Source organism: Muntiacus reevesi, chromosome 12, assembly GCF_963930625.1.
Source record: "Muntiacus reevesi chromosome 12, mMunRee1.1, whole genome shotgun sequence".
NCBI lineage: Eukaryota > Metazoa > Chordata > Mammalia > Artiodactyla > Cervidae > Muntiacus > Muntiacus reevesi.
In genome coordinates, this window is record NC_089260.1 from 28,833,432 (window position 1) to 28,851,956 (window position 18,525).

At 34.3% G+C, this 18,525-nt stretch overlaps 1 protein-coding gene across 3 annotated transcripts in view; it reads right to left on the reverse strand.

Annotated features, from left to right (window-relative positions):
* The window catches only part of CSMD3 (CUB and Sushi multiple domains 3), a 1,308,014-nt gene that overhangs the window by 897,589 nt on the left and 391,900 nt on the right, over positions 1 to 18,525 (reverse strand). For all 3 annotated transcript variants that reach the window (XM_065902671.1, XM_065902670.1, XM_065902669.1), the window contains exon 5: positions 15,712 to 15,919. In XM_065902671.1, coding sequence (XP_065758743.1) covers positions 15,712 to 15,919 — 208 coding nt within the window. The remainder of the gene's footprint in view (positions 1 to 15,711; positions 15,920 to 18,525) is intronic.

Below are 18,525 nucleotides of genomic sequence, written 5' to 3' on the forward strand. Positions count from 1 at the left end.
TGGCTTAGTCAATAAAGCAGATGTTTTTCTGGAACTCTCTTGCTTTTTCTATGTTCCAACAGATGTTGGCAATTTGATTTATGGTTCCTCTTTTCTAAATCCAGCTTCAACATCTGGAAATTCTCGGTTCACATACTGCTGAAGCCAAGCTTGGAGAATTTTGAGCATTACTTTGCTAGCATGTGAAGTGCATGCAATTGTGTGGAAGTCTGAACATTCTTTGGCATTGCCCTTCTTTGTGACTGGAATGAAAACTGACCTTTTCCAGTTCTGGGGCCCAGGCCGAGTTTTCCAAATTTGTTGCATACTGAGTGGAAGCACTTTAAAAGCATCATCATTTAGGATATGAAATAGCTCAGCTGGAATTTCATCACATCCACTAGCTTTGTTCATAGTAATCCTTCCTACGTGACTTCACATTCCAAGATATCTGGCTCTAGCTGAGTGACGACCCCATCATGGTTACCTGAGTCATTAAGATTTTTTTTTTTTTAATAATTCCTCTGTGTATTATTGCCACCTCTCTTAATCTTTTCTGCTTATGTTAGGTCCTTGCCATTTCTGTCCTTTAATATGCTCATCTTTGCATGAAATTTTTGCATTGGTATCTCCAATTTTCTCTAGTCTTTCCCATTCTATTGTTTTTATCTATTTCTTTGCACTGTTTACTTAAGAAGGCTTTCCGATCTCTCCTTGTTATTCTTTGGGACTCTGCCTTCAGCTGGTATATCTTTCCTTTCTCCTTTGCTTTCTGCTTCTCTTCTTTTCTTAGCTATTTGTAAGACCTCATTAGATGCCCACTTTTCATTTTTGTTTTTCTTTCCCTTGGAGTGGTATTGGTTACCACCTCCTGTACAATGTTACAAACCTCCATCCAAAGTTCTTCAGCCATTCTGTCTACCAGATATGGTCACTTAAATGTATTCATCACCTCCACTGTATAGTTATAAGGGATTTGATTTATACCGTACCTGAATGGCCTGGTGGTTTTCCCTACTTTCTTCAATTTGAGATAGAACTGTAAACTATGGTTATAATAACACTCAGCCTTTTGTGTTAGTCTAGGAAGACATTATGACAAGAAGCGAGTAGAAGGGTAGAGTCAGAAAAACTAGTTAAGAAACATCTCTAATACACAAGAAAGACTACAGATGAAAAGAAGTTAGTTTAACATCACTTAGATGAGAAGAGATCACAAGGAATGTATCAACCAGTAACTGAACTAGCTGGAGTGGACAATAAAAGAAGTCAGAAATTACTAATATTGGAGATTGAATTTGAGATTAATAGCATTTTTGACATGGGAGAAATCCAAAAGAATGCATGCTTCCAGCAGAAGATTATGTCTTTGCTTTCTGAGATGCCTAATTAGAGTTTTTAATGTGAAAAAATAAGTAAAATCTAAAACAAAAACAAAGGAGGGGAATTTGAAGTTAGGAAAGGATGTTCACTCATCAAAAAAGAACTGATTTAAAAGCTTTTCATTCACAGTCTGGATAGAGGAAGACCATCCTGGCAAGAAACTACACTCAGTACAAAAAGGAGACCATTTACAGTCATACTAGCTGTGCACTATACAATAGAAACAGGTGCCACTTACATTGACCTGGAGTCTCCTGGAGTTCTATATTGTTTCACTTTCCCAGCTCTACCTGTTGGTTGGGGAATATAGTATATACTCCCTTTTCTCGTATGCCATACAGATCCCCTTGAGACAAATTTCAGATAAAATAGATTAAGTATTCTTTTATGTTACTGATACTTAAGAAATCCATTGTGTGTTGCATAGACTTCCATTGTTTAAAAAGTTCCAATTTAGTAAAGTAAACATGAAATATGTTCTTTGCCTCAAAAGATTCTTAAATTAAAAAGAAAAATCATAAGCTAACCAAATGAAAGTTCAGCTTACCTTTCGTTAAAATAAATGAACATAAAATTAATTATATCATGACATTATTTTCCTTATTTTAGTCATTCTGCTTTTGTATAAATTTGAGGGGTTGAAAAGCTTCATTTTGATTAATTTTTAATGCCCATATTGGCTTTAATGAAAGTGGAAATCTTTGTTATAAAGTCTATATTTTATTTTATTTTGTTTCTCTTTGAGAAAATTATTTTGAAAATATTGTGAGTTAGCTAAAACCACTGCATCACTTTCTTATTCTATTTGAAGAGTAAGGGATGGACAAGATCCTCATAAGTATCACATCTATATGTAAATGCCATAGAGAAGATGTATTCAACAAACACCTTCAGAACCAGATCACTACATATAAGAAATCAAGCCAGGTCTCCTTTTAAAGTAAAGGGCAAAAGGTGGGGGGGAGGGGGGGAGATTTGAACACTAGTTAATTTGTACCTGTTACTTTCTGAAACATCCAAGATAATGGATGTAAAACCTGTGAGAACATCTTTTGTTTCACAGGCAGCATGTATTTTAGATTAACAGAAATGCTACTTTGGACAAGGATTAGAACAACATTTTAGCAATTCTGATGCAGGAAGTATATTTGAAGGTATTTTTTTTTTTTTTTTGGCCCTTTATCTTTCCAAAAAATATTTACTGGGTTGGCCAAAAGGTTCAATCAAGCTTTTCCATGACATCTTAGAGAAAATTTCAAAGGAACTTTTTGGCCAACCTAATATTATCCTAGGCTATCCCTAGAAATCAAGTATTAAAATAAAACAAATGACTGAGATTGTAAAAATAACTTGGAATCTCTCAAAACAAATATCATTATTCAGTACATATTGGAGAAAATATTTTGGTAAATATATTCTTAATAATTATAAGATTAGCAAAGTTTAAATTATTGTATTAACATAAAATCTACATTTATATTTTCACCACAGGTAATCTTATTTTCGGTGAGCTTCCTAGCAGTAGTGAAATAATTACCAGAACAATTACCCTAGTATTAAACATTCATTTTTCTTCAACTCAAGTTAGTTTCATCTTTTTCTTCCTAAGTAGAGAGTATATTATATAGAGAGAGGGGCTGCCAAATCTGTATTTGAAGATTGAAGTAACACAGTAAGTTAAAAGGATTTTACATATTGGCTAAAGAAAAATGAAATGCTTTAAGTATGAGAAATAGGATATCAGTGTTATTTTTACAAACTTAGATGAAGTCAAATCACATAGGCATAATAGAGCTGAAGAGCTACACACTAGAAGGACATGCTCCAAATTTTTATTGAAGTAAAAATTAAGTAGTACTTTCCCATTCAACATTATTTTTTGGATTTCTTTGAAGAGTCACTTAAACCACTGATTTATTTCTCTATTATGACAGTCTGACTTCTTAATCACTTATAACAGGGTACTCTTATTTAAGTGTATTGTTGCAGAGAAACCTGGAGTGACTATCTTCCAAACTATACATATAAGATATTAATCTCTTTTAAATTTATAATAAACTGCCTTGGTATTTTTAAATATTTTCCTTTCTTTACATTCTACCACTCTCAAGTAAACACACTCTTTCTCTAGGCTTGAATATAGCATCTTCTGCCTCATTCTTTGGCACTGTGGGCAAGTGCTCCTATTGGATCTTTTTCGTTAATACTTAATATGGCCTCTGGTGCATATACTGAGTGATGCCTGCCAAACAGATGGATTTCAGCACTTCTTAAATGAAAGTTTCCATTGAATCCTTGAACAAATTTTATATACTGTATGAAAGAGCTTACTTATACCTTTATGTGTCCTCTGAAACTCAAAAAGAATTATTGAAAATCACTGTTAACCCATTAATCCCCAATGAATTTAATCAAAAAGTACCATAAATTAGTTATCTTAAGACAAAAGAATTTTGTTATCACACAGTTCTATACACAGAATTTTGAAATCAAGGATCAGCAGCACTATGTATGCTCTGTCCTACTGAATAATCCTGCCTTACTTCTTCCTAGCTTGTGTAAGGTTGTTGGAAATGCTTGTCAGTCCTTAGTTCTAGATACGTAATTTCAATCTCTGCCTCAGCATCACATATTCTTCTTTCCTGTATGTTTATATCCAAATTTTGTTCTAATAATGGTGACAATCAATGGATTAGTGTCCACATTAAAATCTAAACTGACCTTATCTAAAGTTGAACATATCTGCAAAGATTGTATTTCCAAATAAGGTCACATTTACAGATACAAGGGACTTGGGTCTGAATATATACTATTAAGGGGAACATAATTCTACTCCCTAAATGTTGGAACAAAAAGTGGCAGGATTAATGGATATAGCATGAAAAGGAATTTCATGTAACTAGCTAAAAGACTATTAAAACTTTCAACATCCAATTCAGGGCCTAAAGTTCTTTGTAAGTTTCCCTCTCAACCACAATCTGAATGGTTCTCCATTTTGTGAATTCATAAATACTTCTAACCAGCATCTTGTATTTGGGGCTTTTACCCCTTCCTTCAAGTATATAATACAAAATATAAAAACTAGGCTGCTTATTATCATATATTTTTTTCTTTTAAGGATACTATAAACTTTTAGAACACTCTTACATGTAATAGTTACTTAGAGATAATTAAATTCCATACTTTCCATTATGCTTTATTTAGAATGATGAATCTTTCATGATTACATAAGAGAAACAAATATAATGATGTCTTAAAACCACAACATTGTGTGTGTCCAGATAATTAAATATAGGGCAAAAAGGTATTCTGTACAGCAAAGGAAACCAGAAACAAAACAAAAAGACAACCTACTGAATGGGAAAATATACTTGCAAATGAATCAAATGAGAATACACTGCTTATAAAAGAGCTGCTTTAGGGCAAAGGACACATATAGATTGAAAGCAGGGATGGAAAAAGATATTTCATGCAGTCAGAAATGACAAGAAAGTGGGGGTAGCAATATTCATACCAGACAAAATGGAGTTTAAAACAAAGAAAGATAAGAACAGTAAATAACGAAAAAAGGATCAATACGAAAAGAAGACTTTACACTCATTAACATATAAACACCTTATATAGGAGCACCTAAATACATAAAACAACACTAACAGACATAAAGGGAGAAATTGACAGAAATACAATGATAGTAGGAGACCTTAACACCCTACTCACATCCATGAAACAGATCTTCCAGATAAAAAATCAATAAGGTAGCAAAAATTCTTACAGTTGGACTTAACTGATATTTTCAGGAAATTACATTAAAAAAATTCAGAATTCATTTCTTTCTCAAGTGCAAATGAAACCTTCTCTGGGAGAGACTGCCTAATAGGACACAGAACAAGTCTCAACAAAAAGGGGATAGGAATTATTTCAAGCATCTTTTCTGACCAAAATGGCATGAAACTAGAAACTAATCAGAAAGAGAAACAAACAAACCAGTAAAAAAAGATTACATGTGTAATGAACAACATGAGACTAAAAAAACAATGGATCAATGGTGAAATCAAAGAAAAAATTTTGAAAATACTTTGACAATTAAGTACTAGTGATGCAATGTACAGTATTACATACATATAATTAAGATTGTTATACATTATATATTAGAGTAATTCTAAGAGTTCTCATCACAATGGAAAATCTTTTCTGTCTTTTCTTTAATTTCGTATCTTTATGAGATAATGGAGTTTACTAAACTTACTGTGATAATCAGTTCATGATGTACATCAGTCAAATCATTATGTTGTACACTTACATAGTGCTATGTGTCAATTATATATCAATAAGGCTGAAAAAAAAACAGATACTTGACAAAAATGACAAAACAAATCTGTGAGATACAACAAAAGCAGCTTTAAGAAGGAATTTCATGCAATACAGGCCTTCCTCATAAAACAAGAAAAATCTCAGATAACAACCTAACCTACCACCTAGAAGAATTAGAAAAAGAGGAACAAACAAAACCTAAGGTTTGCAGAAGAAAAAAAAAAAAGGAAAGATAAAAGAGGAAATAGACTAGACATTCATAAAGCAGTGGGGAAAAATCAATAAAAACAAAAGCTAATTCTTTGAAAGGATAAACAAAATCAACAAACTTCTGCCCAGACTCATGAAGAAGAATAGAGAGACCCAAATAAAATAAGAATAGAAAGAGGAGAAATAACAACCTATAAAAGATATATCAAAAATAAATAAATAAATAAGAGAATACAATGAACAACTAAATGCCAACAAATAAAAAATGAATCAAGAAGAAAAAGATAATTTGAACAGACTGATCACTACAAGTGAAATAGAATCTGTAAATAAAAAAAAAAAAATCTCCTCGTAAACAAAATTCAGGACTGGATAGCTTAACTGGGAAAAGTTACCAAACATGCAAAAGAGAACTTATACCAAACCGTCTCAAATTTCTTCCAAAACATTAAAGAAGGGCTATTCTCAAAGTCATTCTATGAAACCATCATCACCCTGATACCAAAAACAGACAAAGACACTACCAAAAAGGAAAATCATAGGTCAGTATCTTTGATGAATATAGACGCAAAGATTCTGAACAAAACATTGGCAGGCCAAATACAAAAACACCTAAAATGTATCATACACCTTGACCTAGGTGGATTCATTCCAAGGTCAAAGGATGATCCAATACATACAAAGCAATCAATGTGACACACCATATCAAGAAAAAGAAAAAACAAAAAAAACACATGATCATCTCAACAGATGTAGAAAAAGTATTTAATAAAATTCAACATACATACAGATGACCAACAAGCACATGAAAAGATGCTCAACATTGCTATTATAATTATTAGAGAAATACAAAGCAAAACTACAGTGAGGTACCACCTCTCACTGATCAGGTTTGCTATTATCAAAAATCTACAAACAATAAATGCTGGAGTGAGTATGAAGAAAAGGGAACCCTCCTGCACTTTAGTAGAGTGTAAACCGAAACAGCTAACATGGAAAACAGTATGGAGGTTCCTCAAAAATATGACCCAGAAATTCCACTCCTGGGCATATACCAGAAGCAAATCATAATTCAAAGAGACAGATGCTCACAGCAGCACTGTTTATGACAGCCAGGACATGGAAGCAGCCTAAATGACCATCAATAGAAGAATGCATAAAGGTGATGTAGTAAATATTTACAATGGAATGTTACTCAGCCATAAAAAGCAATGAGATTAGGTTATTTTTAGAGACATGGATGGACCTAGAGAGTGTCATACAGAGAGAAGTCAGTCAGAAAGAGAAAAACAAATATTGTATAATATCACTTATATAAATGGTAAAGATGATCTTACCTGAGAAGCAGAAACAGAGACAGTCTTAGAGAACAAATGTATGGATAGCAAAGGGGAGGGGAGTGGGAAGAAATGGGAGACTGTGATGGATATATATATACCACCGCATATATACCACCAATACTATGTATAAAATAGATAACTAGGAGAACATACCGAAGAGCACAGGAAATGACATGATGCACTGTGGTGACCTGAACGAGAAGGACGTTCAAAAGGGAGGGAATATATGTATATGTATGGTTGATTCATTTTTCTACACAGTAGAAACTAACACAATATTGTAAAACAACTCTACTCCAATAAAAATAATTTTTAAAAATAAGTAAATAAAAATAAATAAAGAAAATATAAAGGTAACCCTCAGAACGGGAGAATATATTTGCAAATGAAGCAACCAACAAGGGATTAGCATCCAAAATATACAAACAGCTCATTCAACTCAATTAAAAAAAAAAAAAAAACTGAATCAAAAATTGGGGAGAAGATCTAAATAGACATTTCTCCAAAGAAACCATGAAAGATGCTCAACATGAAAAGATGCTCAACATCACTAAATATTAGAGAAATGCAACTAAAACTATAATGAGATAATACCTCAGGCTGGTCAAAGTGGCTATTATCAAAATATCTACAAACAGTAGATGCTGGAATCTGCAGTGTATAAGCAACTCATACAACTCAGTAACAGAAAAAAGAAAAAAAAACAGTCCAATCAAAAAATGGGCAGAAGACCTAGATAGACACTTCTCCAAACAAGACATACAGACAGCCAGTAAACACATGAAAAGATACTCAACATCACTAATTATTAGAGAAATTCAAATCAAAAGAACAGTGAGATATTACCTCACACCAGTCAGAATGGCCATAATCACAAAAATCAACAAACAAAAAATGCTGGAGAGGTTGCAGAGAAAAACTCTTGCATTGTTGATGGGAATATAAATTGGACAGCCACTACAGAGAACAGTATGGAGATTCCTTAAACAATTAGGAATAAAACTACCATACGGACCAGCAATCCCACTAATACCCTGTGAACACCATAACTGAAAAAGACACATGTACCCCAAAGTTCATACCAGCACTCTTTACTCCATAGCTAGGCACATGAAAGGAACCTGGACATTCATCTGTCAATGGATGAATACTCAGTGGAGAGATGAATGGATAAAGAAGATGTGGTACATATATATAATGGAATATTACTTAGTCATTAAAAAGAATGAATTTGAGTCAGTTCTAGTGAGGTGGATAAACCTAGAGCCTGTGATACAGAGTACAATAAGTCAGAAAGACAAAAACAATTATCATGTATTAATGCATATATATGGAATCGAGAAAAATAGTGTTGATGAACTTAAGTTGCAGAGAAGGAATAGATATGCAGATATAGAGAAATGACTTGTGGACACAATGGGAGAAGGAACGAGTGGGGTGAATGGAGAAAGAAGAATCAATATATATACACTACCATGTGTAAAACAGATAGTGAGTAAGAAGATGCTATAGAACACAGGGAGTCTAGCTTGGAACTCTGTAATGACCTAGAGAGACAGCATGGGGAGTAGGAGGGAGGCTCAAGAGGGAAGTGATGCATATTTAATTATGGCTGATTAGTGCTGTTGTATGGCAGAAACCAACACAACACTGTAAAGCAGTTTTCCTACAATCAACATATATTTTTAATAAACAAAAAAATAAATGTTGTATAGGGTGTAGAGAAAAGGGAACTCTCTGACACTGTTCGCTGGAATGTAAATTGGTACAGCCACTATGGAGAACATTATAGAGGTCTTCAAGAAAAATAAAAACAGAACTGTCATATGACCCAGAAATTTCACTCCTGGGCACATACCTGGAAAAAACCATAATTCAAAAAGATACACAGACCTCAATGTTCATAGCAGCACTATTTTACAACAGCCAGGAAATGGAAACAATATAAATGTCCATCAATAGAAGAATGGATAAAGAAGATGTGGTAAGTATGCATGCGGTACAAATATGTGTATATGTTGTTGTTACTGTTCAGTTGCTTAGTCATGTCTAATTCTTTGTGAGCATACGGACTGCAGAACACCATGCTCCCCTGTCCTTCACTATCTCCTTGAGTTTGCTGAATCTCATTTCCACTGAATGTGCCATCCAACTATCTCATCCTCTGTCACCCCCTTCTCCTCCTGCCTTCAGTCTTGACCAGCATCACTGTCTTTTCCAATGAGTCAGCTCTTGCCATCTTTGAATCAGACGGCCAAATTACTGGAGTTTCAGCTTCAGCATCAGTCCTTCCAATGGATATTCAGGGCTGATATCCTTTAGGATTGACTGGTTTGATCACCTTGTTGTCCAAATGACTATCAAGACTCTCCTCCAGTATCACAGTTTGAAAGCATCAATTCCTCAGAGTTCAGCCTTCTTTATGGTCCAACTCTCATACCCATACATGATTACTGGAAAAATCACAGCTTTGACTATATGGACAATTGGTTGCAAAATGATGTCCCTGCTTTTTAATACACTGTCTAGGTTTGTCAAAGTTTTTTTTTTTTTTTTTTTCCTCCAAGAAGCAAGTATCTTTTAATTTCCTGCCTGCAGTCACCATCCACAGTGATTTTGGAGCCGAAGAAAATAAAATCTGTCACTGCTTCCATTTTTCCCCATCTATTTGCCATGAAGTGATGGGACTGGATGACATCATCTCAGCTTTTTTTAAATGTTGAGTTTTACCCTCAATTTTTGGAGGTCTTGTGAGCTAAACAAGACCAACTAAAAGAAAAAAAAAAAATGTTGAGTTTTAAGCCAACTTTTTCAATCTCCTTTCACCCTCATTAGGACGCCCTTTAGTTTCTCTTCATTTTCTGCAAGAAGGGCGGTGCCATCTGCATATCTGAGGTTATTGATATTTCTCGCAGCAATCTTTTGTCCAACTTGAGCTTCTTCCAGCCCAGCATTTTGCATGTGTACTCTGCATAGAGGTTAAATAAGCAGGGTGACCATATACAGCCTTGATGTACTCCTTTCCCACTTTTGAACTAGTTCTATGTTCCATGACTGGTTCTAACTATTGCTTCTTGACCTGCATACAGGTTACTTAGGAGGCAGGTAAGGTGGTCTGGTATTCCCATCTCTTTAAGAATATTCTAGTTTTTTGTGATCCACACAGTCAAAGTCTTTGGCATAGTAATGAAGTAGAAGTAGATGCTTTTCTGGAAATTCCTTGCTTTTTCTAAGACCCAGGGGATGTTGGCAAATTGATCTCTGGTTCCTCTGCCCTTTTTAAATCCAATGTGTACATCTGGGAGTTCTCAGTTCATGGACTGTTGAAGCTGAGCTTGAAGGATTTTGAGCATTAGTTTGCTAGCATGTGAAATGAGTGCAATTGTGTGGTAGTTTGAACATTCACTGGCATTGCCTTTCTTTGGGAATGGAATGAAAAATGAACTTTTCCAGTTGTGGCCACTGCTGAGCTTTGCAAATTTGCTGGAGTACTGAGTGCAGCAGCTTCACAGCATCATCTTTTAGGATTTGAAATAGCTCAACTGGAATTCTATCACCTCCACCAGCTTTGTTCATAGTGATGCTTCCTAAGACCCACTTGACTCTGCACTCCAGGATGTTGACTCTAGGTGAGTGGTCACACTATCATGGTTATCTAGGTCATTATGATCTTTTTTGTATAGTTCTTGGGTATTCTTGCCACCTCTTCTTAATATCTTCTGCTTCTGTTAGGTCCATACCATTTCTGTCCTTTATTGTGCCCATCTTTGCATGAAATGTTCCCTTGGTATCTCTAATTTTCTTGAAAAGATCTCGTCTTTCCCATTCTATTGTTTTCCTCTATTTCTTTGCATTGTTCACTTAGGAAGGCTTTATTATCTCTCTTTGCTCTTCTTTGGAACTCTGCATTCAGATACATATATCTTTCCTTTTCTCCTTTGCCTTTCGTTTCTCTTCTTTCTTGATTTAGGTCACTCCTGAATGACCTAGTGGTTTTCTGTACTTTATTCAATGTGTGTGCATATGTATATATGCTTCCGTTGTGGCTCAGCTGGTAAAGGATCTGCCTGCAATGCGGGAGACCTGGGTTCGATCCCTGGATTGGAAAGATCCAAAGGAGAAGGGAAAGGCTACCCACTCCAGTATTCTGGCCTGGAGAATTCCTAGTATAGTCTATGAGTCGGACACGACTGAGCGACTTTCACTCACTTTCAGACCAACTCATTTCATCCAGTCCTCAGTGTCTAGCAGGGCTACACCCAAGTCACTTAAGATAACCCATGTATATCATATATATATGTGTGTGTGTATATATATATATATATTTACACATATATTCACCATAACTGAGGTGGTTCAATAGAATATTACTAAGCTATAAAAGAGGAACACAACAATGCCATTTGCAGAGGAGTGAATAGACCTTGAGACTGACATACAGAGTGAAGTAAGTCAGAAAGAGAAAAAAAATCATATTATATATCACTTTTATGTGGAATCTACAAAAATGGTACAGATGAACTTATTTTCAAAGCAGAAATAAAGACAAACATGTAGAGATAAAACTTATGGACACCAAGCAGGGAAGAGTGGGTGGAATGAATTGGGAGACAGATATCGACATACATACACTATCATGCACAGAATAGATAACTAAGGAAACCTACTTTATAGCACAGGGAACTCTCCTCAGTGCTCTTTTGTAACCTAAATGTGAAGGAAATCTAAAAAAGAGGGGATACATATATATATATATAAATGATTCACTTTGCTGTGTAGAAGAAAGCAATACAACACTGTAAAGCAATTATACTCCAATTTTTTTTAAGACTACTACAAAAAAGAAGTCAGAGAGGAAATATCATGTATTTAAATTGAAGTGACCTTTTTATAAAACTTTCAAAAGGCTTCTCTCAGTAGTTCTCAGTTATTTGTGTTAATTCTCGTTTCATCTATTACATAATTCTTATTTTGGTGGATGAGCAAGGCATGTACAGTGTTACCTCTTTTAGGTGCAGTGTCAAACAGGTGTTCCTTAAGGTAGAAAAAAATACATTTAGAAGTACAAAAAATGGTAAATTAACCATACCAGTGATTCTTAGATATCTATAAGAAGTTTTGTTTGATGCAAACTCATATTTAGGTATCAACTAAATATCTAATAGGAACTTTAGGTGTTTAAAAGCATTAATCCATATGGTGCTACTCATATGTCAGAGTTTCAGGCTTTCAAAATGTTTTACTGATAGATGGCATATATTTTTGAGAAAGCCCTGGTTGTATGCATAACAAGAATTACTTTTGTCAAAAAGTACAGTTACTGCAGTAACTATTAGAAGATCTCAGTTTTCATCCTGAATTTTCAAAATACACAGTAAGCCTCAAAACATATTTCCCTCACAGAAGAACCCTGGACAGCTGGATCCTTAAAATCCCTCTGGCTCTTACCATTTTATGAGTACTCTATTCGTCTAAAGAGAGGCAACCATGTTGGAAGAATGGGTAAGAAAAGTGTAGCATACACATATAAAAAAATAACATTCAACCTTAGGAAATAAGAATCCTACTATAATCAACAACATGGATGAAACTTGAGGACATTACATTAAGTGAAATAAGCCAGCCACAGAAGGACAAACAGTGCATGATTTTGGTTATATGAGATATCTTACATAGTTACAGAAACTGAGAGTGTAATGGTATTTGCCAGTGGCTGGGGGGAAAGGAAATGGAGATTTGCTATCCACTAGAATTAAAGTTTTAGTTACATAAAACAGGTAAGTTCTGTTCTACAGATCTGCTGGTCAATATTGTGCCTATGGTTAATAACACTGTATTATACACTTAAAATTTTGCTAAGAAGGTAGATCTTATGCTAAATTCTCTTATCACAGCAATGAATGTTAATTCAAAATTATAGATCCATAATACATAGTTAATCAAATTATTTTACTGCTGTGAATAAGCAATAATATGCAGAACCACAGCTTCTTCATTGTACATTTTAGTCTCATAATTGTCATAAATAAGGTGGTAAAGAGAAATACCTGTTTGATAGGATTAGTATATGTAATATTTATTTTGTAGAATGAAACTATAGTCAGTTACTTCTAATTAATTTATCTTATTTAATTGGATAATTGTTGATTCACTAACACAATCTTTGTGCTATCCATTATGTAAATCCATACCATATACATAAATATATGTATTACATAATTAGTCTGATTAGTTTCATATACCATGTTAATTTCACTTTAGTTTTTTGAGTGTAAGAAATATTTTAGCTCTTGTAGGATGGCTTATAGGACAGTTATGTTGACCGAGTTACAATATTGATAAAACCAAACTTACTGTTTTATTTGCCATAGCAATGAGTGGAATAATCTAGTTTACAGACTACTGATTTCATGTCTATAGCATATAAATCAATACATTTGTGCAGGAGCTTATAAATTTGCACTTTAACAAACATTGAAGGTAATTCTGATGTAACTATTACAAAAAAAAAAATAAAACACCAAATGAGAAATACTGTTAAATTTGGAATTATTAGCATATATTTGTCTGTCGTTGTTTAGTCGCTAAGTCATGTCCAACTCTTTTGCAACTCCACGGACTGGAGTCCACCAAGCTCCTCTGTCCATGGGATTTTCCAGGTGGAAATACTGGAGTGGGTTGCCATTTCCTTCTCTAGGGGATCTTCCTGACCCAGGGAATGAACCCATGTCTCCTGCATTGGCAGACGAATTATTTACCGCTGAGCCACCAGGGAAGCCATTAGCATATATATACATAATGTATATATTCCAAAATATGAAAGATAATATACCATATGTGTGTGTGTATATATACATACATATATACATACACTAATGTGCACATGTGTGTGTATATCTGATTTATGTGTTTGCATATAACATATGGGCCTCTGTGATGGCTCAGCCGTTAAGAATCCACCTGCAATGCAGGAGACCTGGGTTTGATCCCTGAGTCAGGACAATCCCCTGGAGAAGGAAATAGCTACCCACTCGGTATTCTTGCCTGGAAAATCCCACAGACAGAGGAGCCTGCTGGGCTACAGTCCATGGGGTCACAAAAGAAACACACACACATTTACCTAGAGCCCTTTAAATGGCAATCTGCAATGTTGTCTTAGTCTTTCTTCTTCATACTTCTCTTGCTTTATCCCTTGTATTTCCTCCTATCTCTCTGTTCAGACTCCTATCAATGTCTTGTTGCTTTATTACCATCAATATCAAATACATATCAGTTGTGCTTCTACTCACAGCTATTGAATCATATAATAGATACTGTCTATCAGACGGCTTTAATATGTCTCAAAGAGACTTCAAACTACTTATATCTAGAACAACTCTCAATAATCATAGCATTCCTATTCGAAACCTGACCTTCCTTCAACATTTTCCAACTCAGTGAGTATATCTCTGGCCTTCATCAATTTATGCAAGCCAGAAAATGATGTTTTATTAGAACACCACCTTCTTTAGCATTCTTCATTACAGAGGCCTTTATCACTATACCTCCTAAATATCTATCAATGCATTCTACTTCTTTATCACAATCAATATCATCCTAATACAAGCTATCATGATTTTTTTCTTGAATTACAGAAATCATCTCTTAAGAGGTTTTCTTATAGCTAATCTAGCCTCACTTCAAATCAATCTCTATACTTCAGTAAGAATCATCATTTGAAAATGCAAACCTCTTAATTTATTTGATTTTGATAAAAATCCTTCAATAAATTCTCAGTATTCATATCAAATTTTTATATTTCTTAAAAGACCCTTTTAGTCTAGATTTTACCTATGACTTCATTTCACTAATTCCATCATTCTTCACTCAATTATTGATTTTACTTTACACTTCAATAATAACAGTGCATTAAAATTTTTAAAACAGCATAAAGATGCATTTTCTTTTAAAAAATATTATAACCTAACATTATGTTTTGAAAACTCTGCAGTTTCATGAGACCATGTCTTGAGTTTTTAAAGAAACAGATCAGATCATACTCACCCATATCATAGTGTTTAATTTTTGCCTTCAAATAATAGGGTACATAAAAGATCTACTTAACAATACCAAAGGCAAATTATTTCCAAGACTATTCAATTAATTTGAAAAGAAATGCCAAATATGAACTGACACACTAAGGAACAGAAAACTGTAGGAACGACTCATTTCCTTTTACAAGTTTTGATACAATCAAATTATTTTTCATTGATTGAGTGATAAAGAAATAGTTGATGAGATGCTTCATCTTTCAAAATTCCACTCTATATATCAGTACCCAATCTTCAAAATTTCCTCAGCTCTGATAATCACTCCCTATAATTTTCCTGCATCTGTTAATTTTTTAAGATTTCTAATTCTTTAAAGGCCCAAATATAGTTGTTTTTCAATCCCAATTTTGCCTCAGGCAATTACATCAATGCTAAGTTGATAGAGATTGTCTACTTACCATATTGTAGGTGGCTCAGAACCTTCTATTTCTAAGTAATCATACTTTTCTTCCATTTGGAAATCAGTAAATATGAGTGAAATTGTATCCCCAGGTTCTGCTACAATGGTCCAAGTGCAATCAGCATTGTTATGGTACTCATTAGGAAAACTAGGGCTTGATATGATGCCACTAGATCCTCTCATTGTTCCTCCACATGCATCTTCAGCTGTTGAAAACAAAAATGAGATGTTCAGATATAAATCATTAAGAGAAATGCGATTAAATCAACTGTTAATATTACTGAATAAAGATAACAGAACAAATGTTGTGAAACCAAATGCACATTACACTAATAGAGATTAAAAAAAATGTTAAGTTCATAAAAATTTTTTAATCACATATATAAATACAAATGCTATCATGACTGGGCTTCCAGGTGGCGCTAGTGGTAAAGAAAACACTGAGAGTGCAGGACATGCAAGAGAGGTCGGTTTGATCTCTGAGTAGGGAAGATCCCGTACAGTAGGAAATGGGAAATGGCAACACAAACAGAGAAGCCTGGCAGGCTACAGGCCATGGGATCACAAAGAGTCAGACATGACTGAGCAAGGAAGGATGGAAGGATGTGCTATCATGATTATTTTATAATTATTGGTTGAAACAGCAATGATGTAAATAAAAATCTATACTCCAATCAGAGCTCAGAGTAAAATAACTAAGATTTTCTTTTCATTGATTAGATGATGGAGTAAAACAAAAGAAACATTGTTCTTAAGGTCTATAATGGGAAATGTTGAGTCACTTTGTGCATATTCATGATAGGTCTCAGCTTTGTTTTTATTTCCTTAATGTAGTTTGTACCAAATAAATAATATGAAAGAATATAATAAATTTCTGTCACTGACATTCAAAAGTTATTGAAAATGTTTGTGGAAATGCAATTTAAATACAAATACATCACATATCTAGGAAACTTTAATTAGAAAGAAATAATATAGCAACTACAATAATATACTCAGCAACACATCTTTAGTAACATATTCCCTATGAATATCAAGCAATGTAAACATATTTTGTTACATATTCATATGATACATGTATACACAGTATTATAAATGCAATGACATCAGTGACTGGTTGAATAGACATATCAACTTATCATATTGTAGGTGGCTCAGAACCTTCTATTTTATAAATCATACTTTTCTTCAATTTGGAAAGTTTCTACTAATGTTATGTTTGGACATTTGGACCTGCGGTTCTCATTTCCCAATAAGGGCCATAGATTCTCCACGAGTCTATTTTTAGCCAATGGAGTATGTTAACAGACAGATTATATGACCACCGATGCTTAGTGCTAAAACATAAGATAAAGCCCATTGTTTTACAAAGAAATTGAAGCTATAAAATTTGTCTTATCCTAACGTGGTTTAGGCCAGTCAATAGGTTACTAGCCTATTTGTACAACAAAGTTTCTCAAGATTTATGCTGTTGTCTTGAGCCACTCTGGGAATTCCTTCAATTCAAATCAAATGTCTGGGGAAATATCTAGCTCTATAATGACCAATTATTGTTTGATGAAATAGCTAACACTCTGTAAGTGTAATAAATAGAGATATGCAGCATTCTATTTTATTCCATAATGGGCATAGAATGGCAATATGCTTTGGTACTAAGAACAATTTTCTTACTAAATTGTATGCATTAAATAATTAGCTTCATTCTGCCCCACTCTTTATCCACTTAGCGCCATAATTCAGAAGTTAAAAGCATAAATATATTGCTCGTAAAAGATAACTTAATTTTCATCATACACTACAGTAAGTATGATATTTATTTTCATGTTGCCCTCTCTATTTTTTTAAGTTTGTTGAGCAATTAGAACGAACTAGTGGTCCAGTATAGACTATGAGATATACTACTATAATTTTCTTGCCAGAACACACAATGTCTTCCCTTAATAAGTCAACTTTAACCTCTGGTGAAAATGTCCTACAGCTTTCAACCCAGAACCACAAATTATTTCCACTCTTTGTCTTCTCAGTGTTAACACCAAGGTTGAGTATTGCTTCAGAAATGAAATGTTACACTATCATATATTTGTAGTGTAAATGGTATATAACATACTCAAACAAGTTCTGTGAGCTCTTTATTTCTGTGTCTAGATAAAATCTCAGGGAGAAACATTTCAGTTCATACCCAGAGTAAGAAAAAAAACACTCCAGTTTTTAATTCAAAAATATAAATTTATCTATCAGTGTGTCTAGTCCTGGATGTTGTCAGTCAGTCACCCAATCATGGCCAACTCTTTGTGACCCCATGGACTGCAGTGCCCCAGGCCTCCCTGTCCGTCACCATCTCCCAAAGTCCGCCCAAGGTCATGTTCATTGTATCAGTGATGTCATTCAGCCATCTCATCCTCTGATGCCCTCTTATCCTTCTGCCCTCAATTTTTCACAGCACTGAAGACTTGTCCAATGAGTTGGCTGTTAGTAGCAGATGACCAAAATACTGAAGCTTCAGCATCAGTCCTTCCTATGAGTATTCAGGGTTGATTTCCCTAAAGATTGACTGATTTGATCATCTTGCTGTCCAAGGGACTTTCAGGAGTCTTCTCCAGCACCACAGTTCAAAAGCATCAATTCTTTGTTGCTCTGCCTTTTTTATGACCGTACATGACCACTGGGAAGACCATATCCTTGAGTACATGGACCTCTGTTGGCATAGTAATGTCTTTGCTTTTCAATACACTGTCTAGGTTTATCATTGTTTTCCTTCCAAGAAGCAATCATCTTCTTATTTCATGGCTATTTTCACCATCTGCAGTGATTT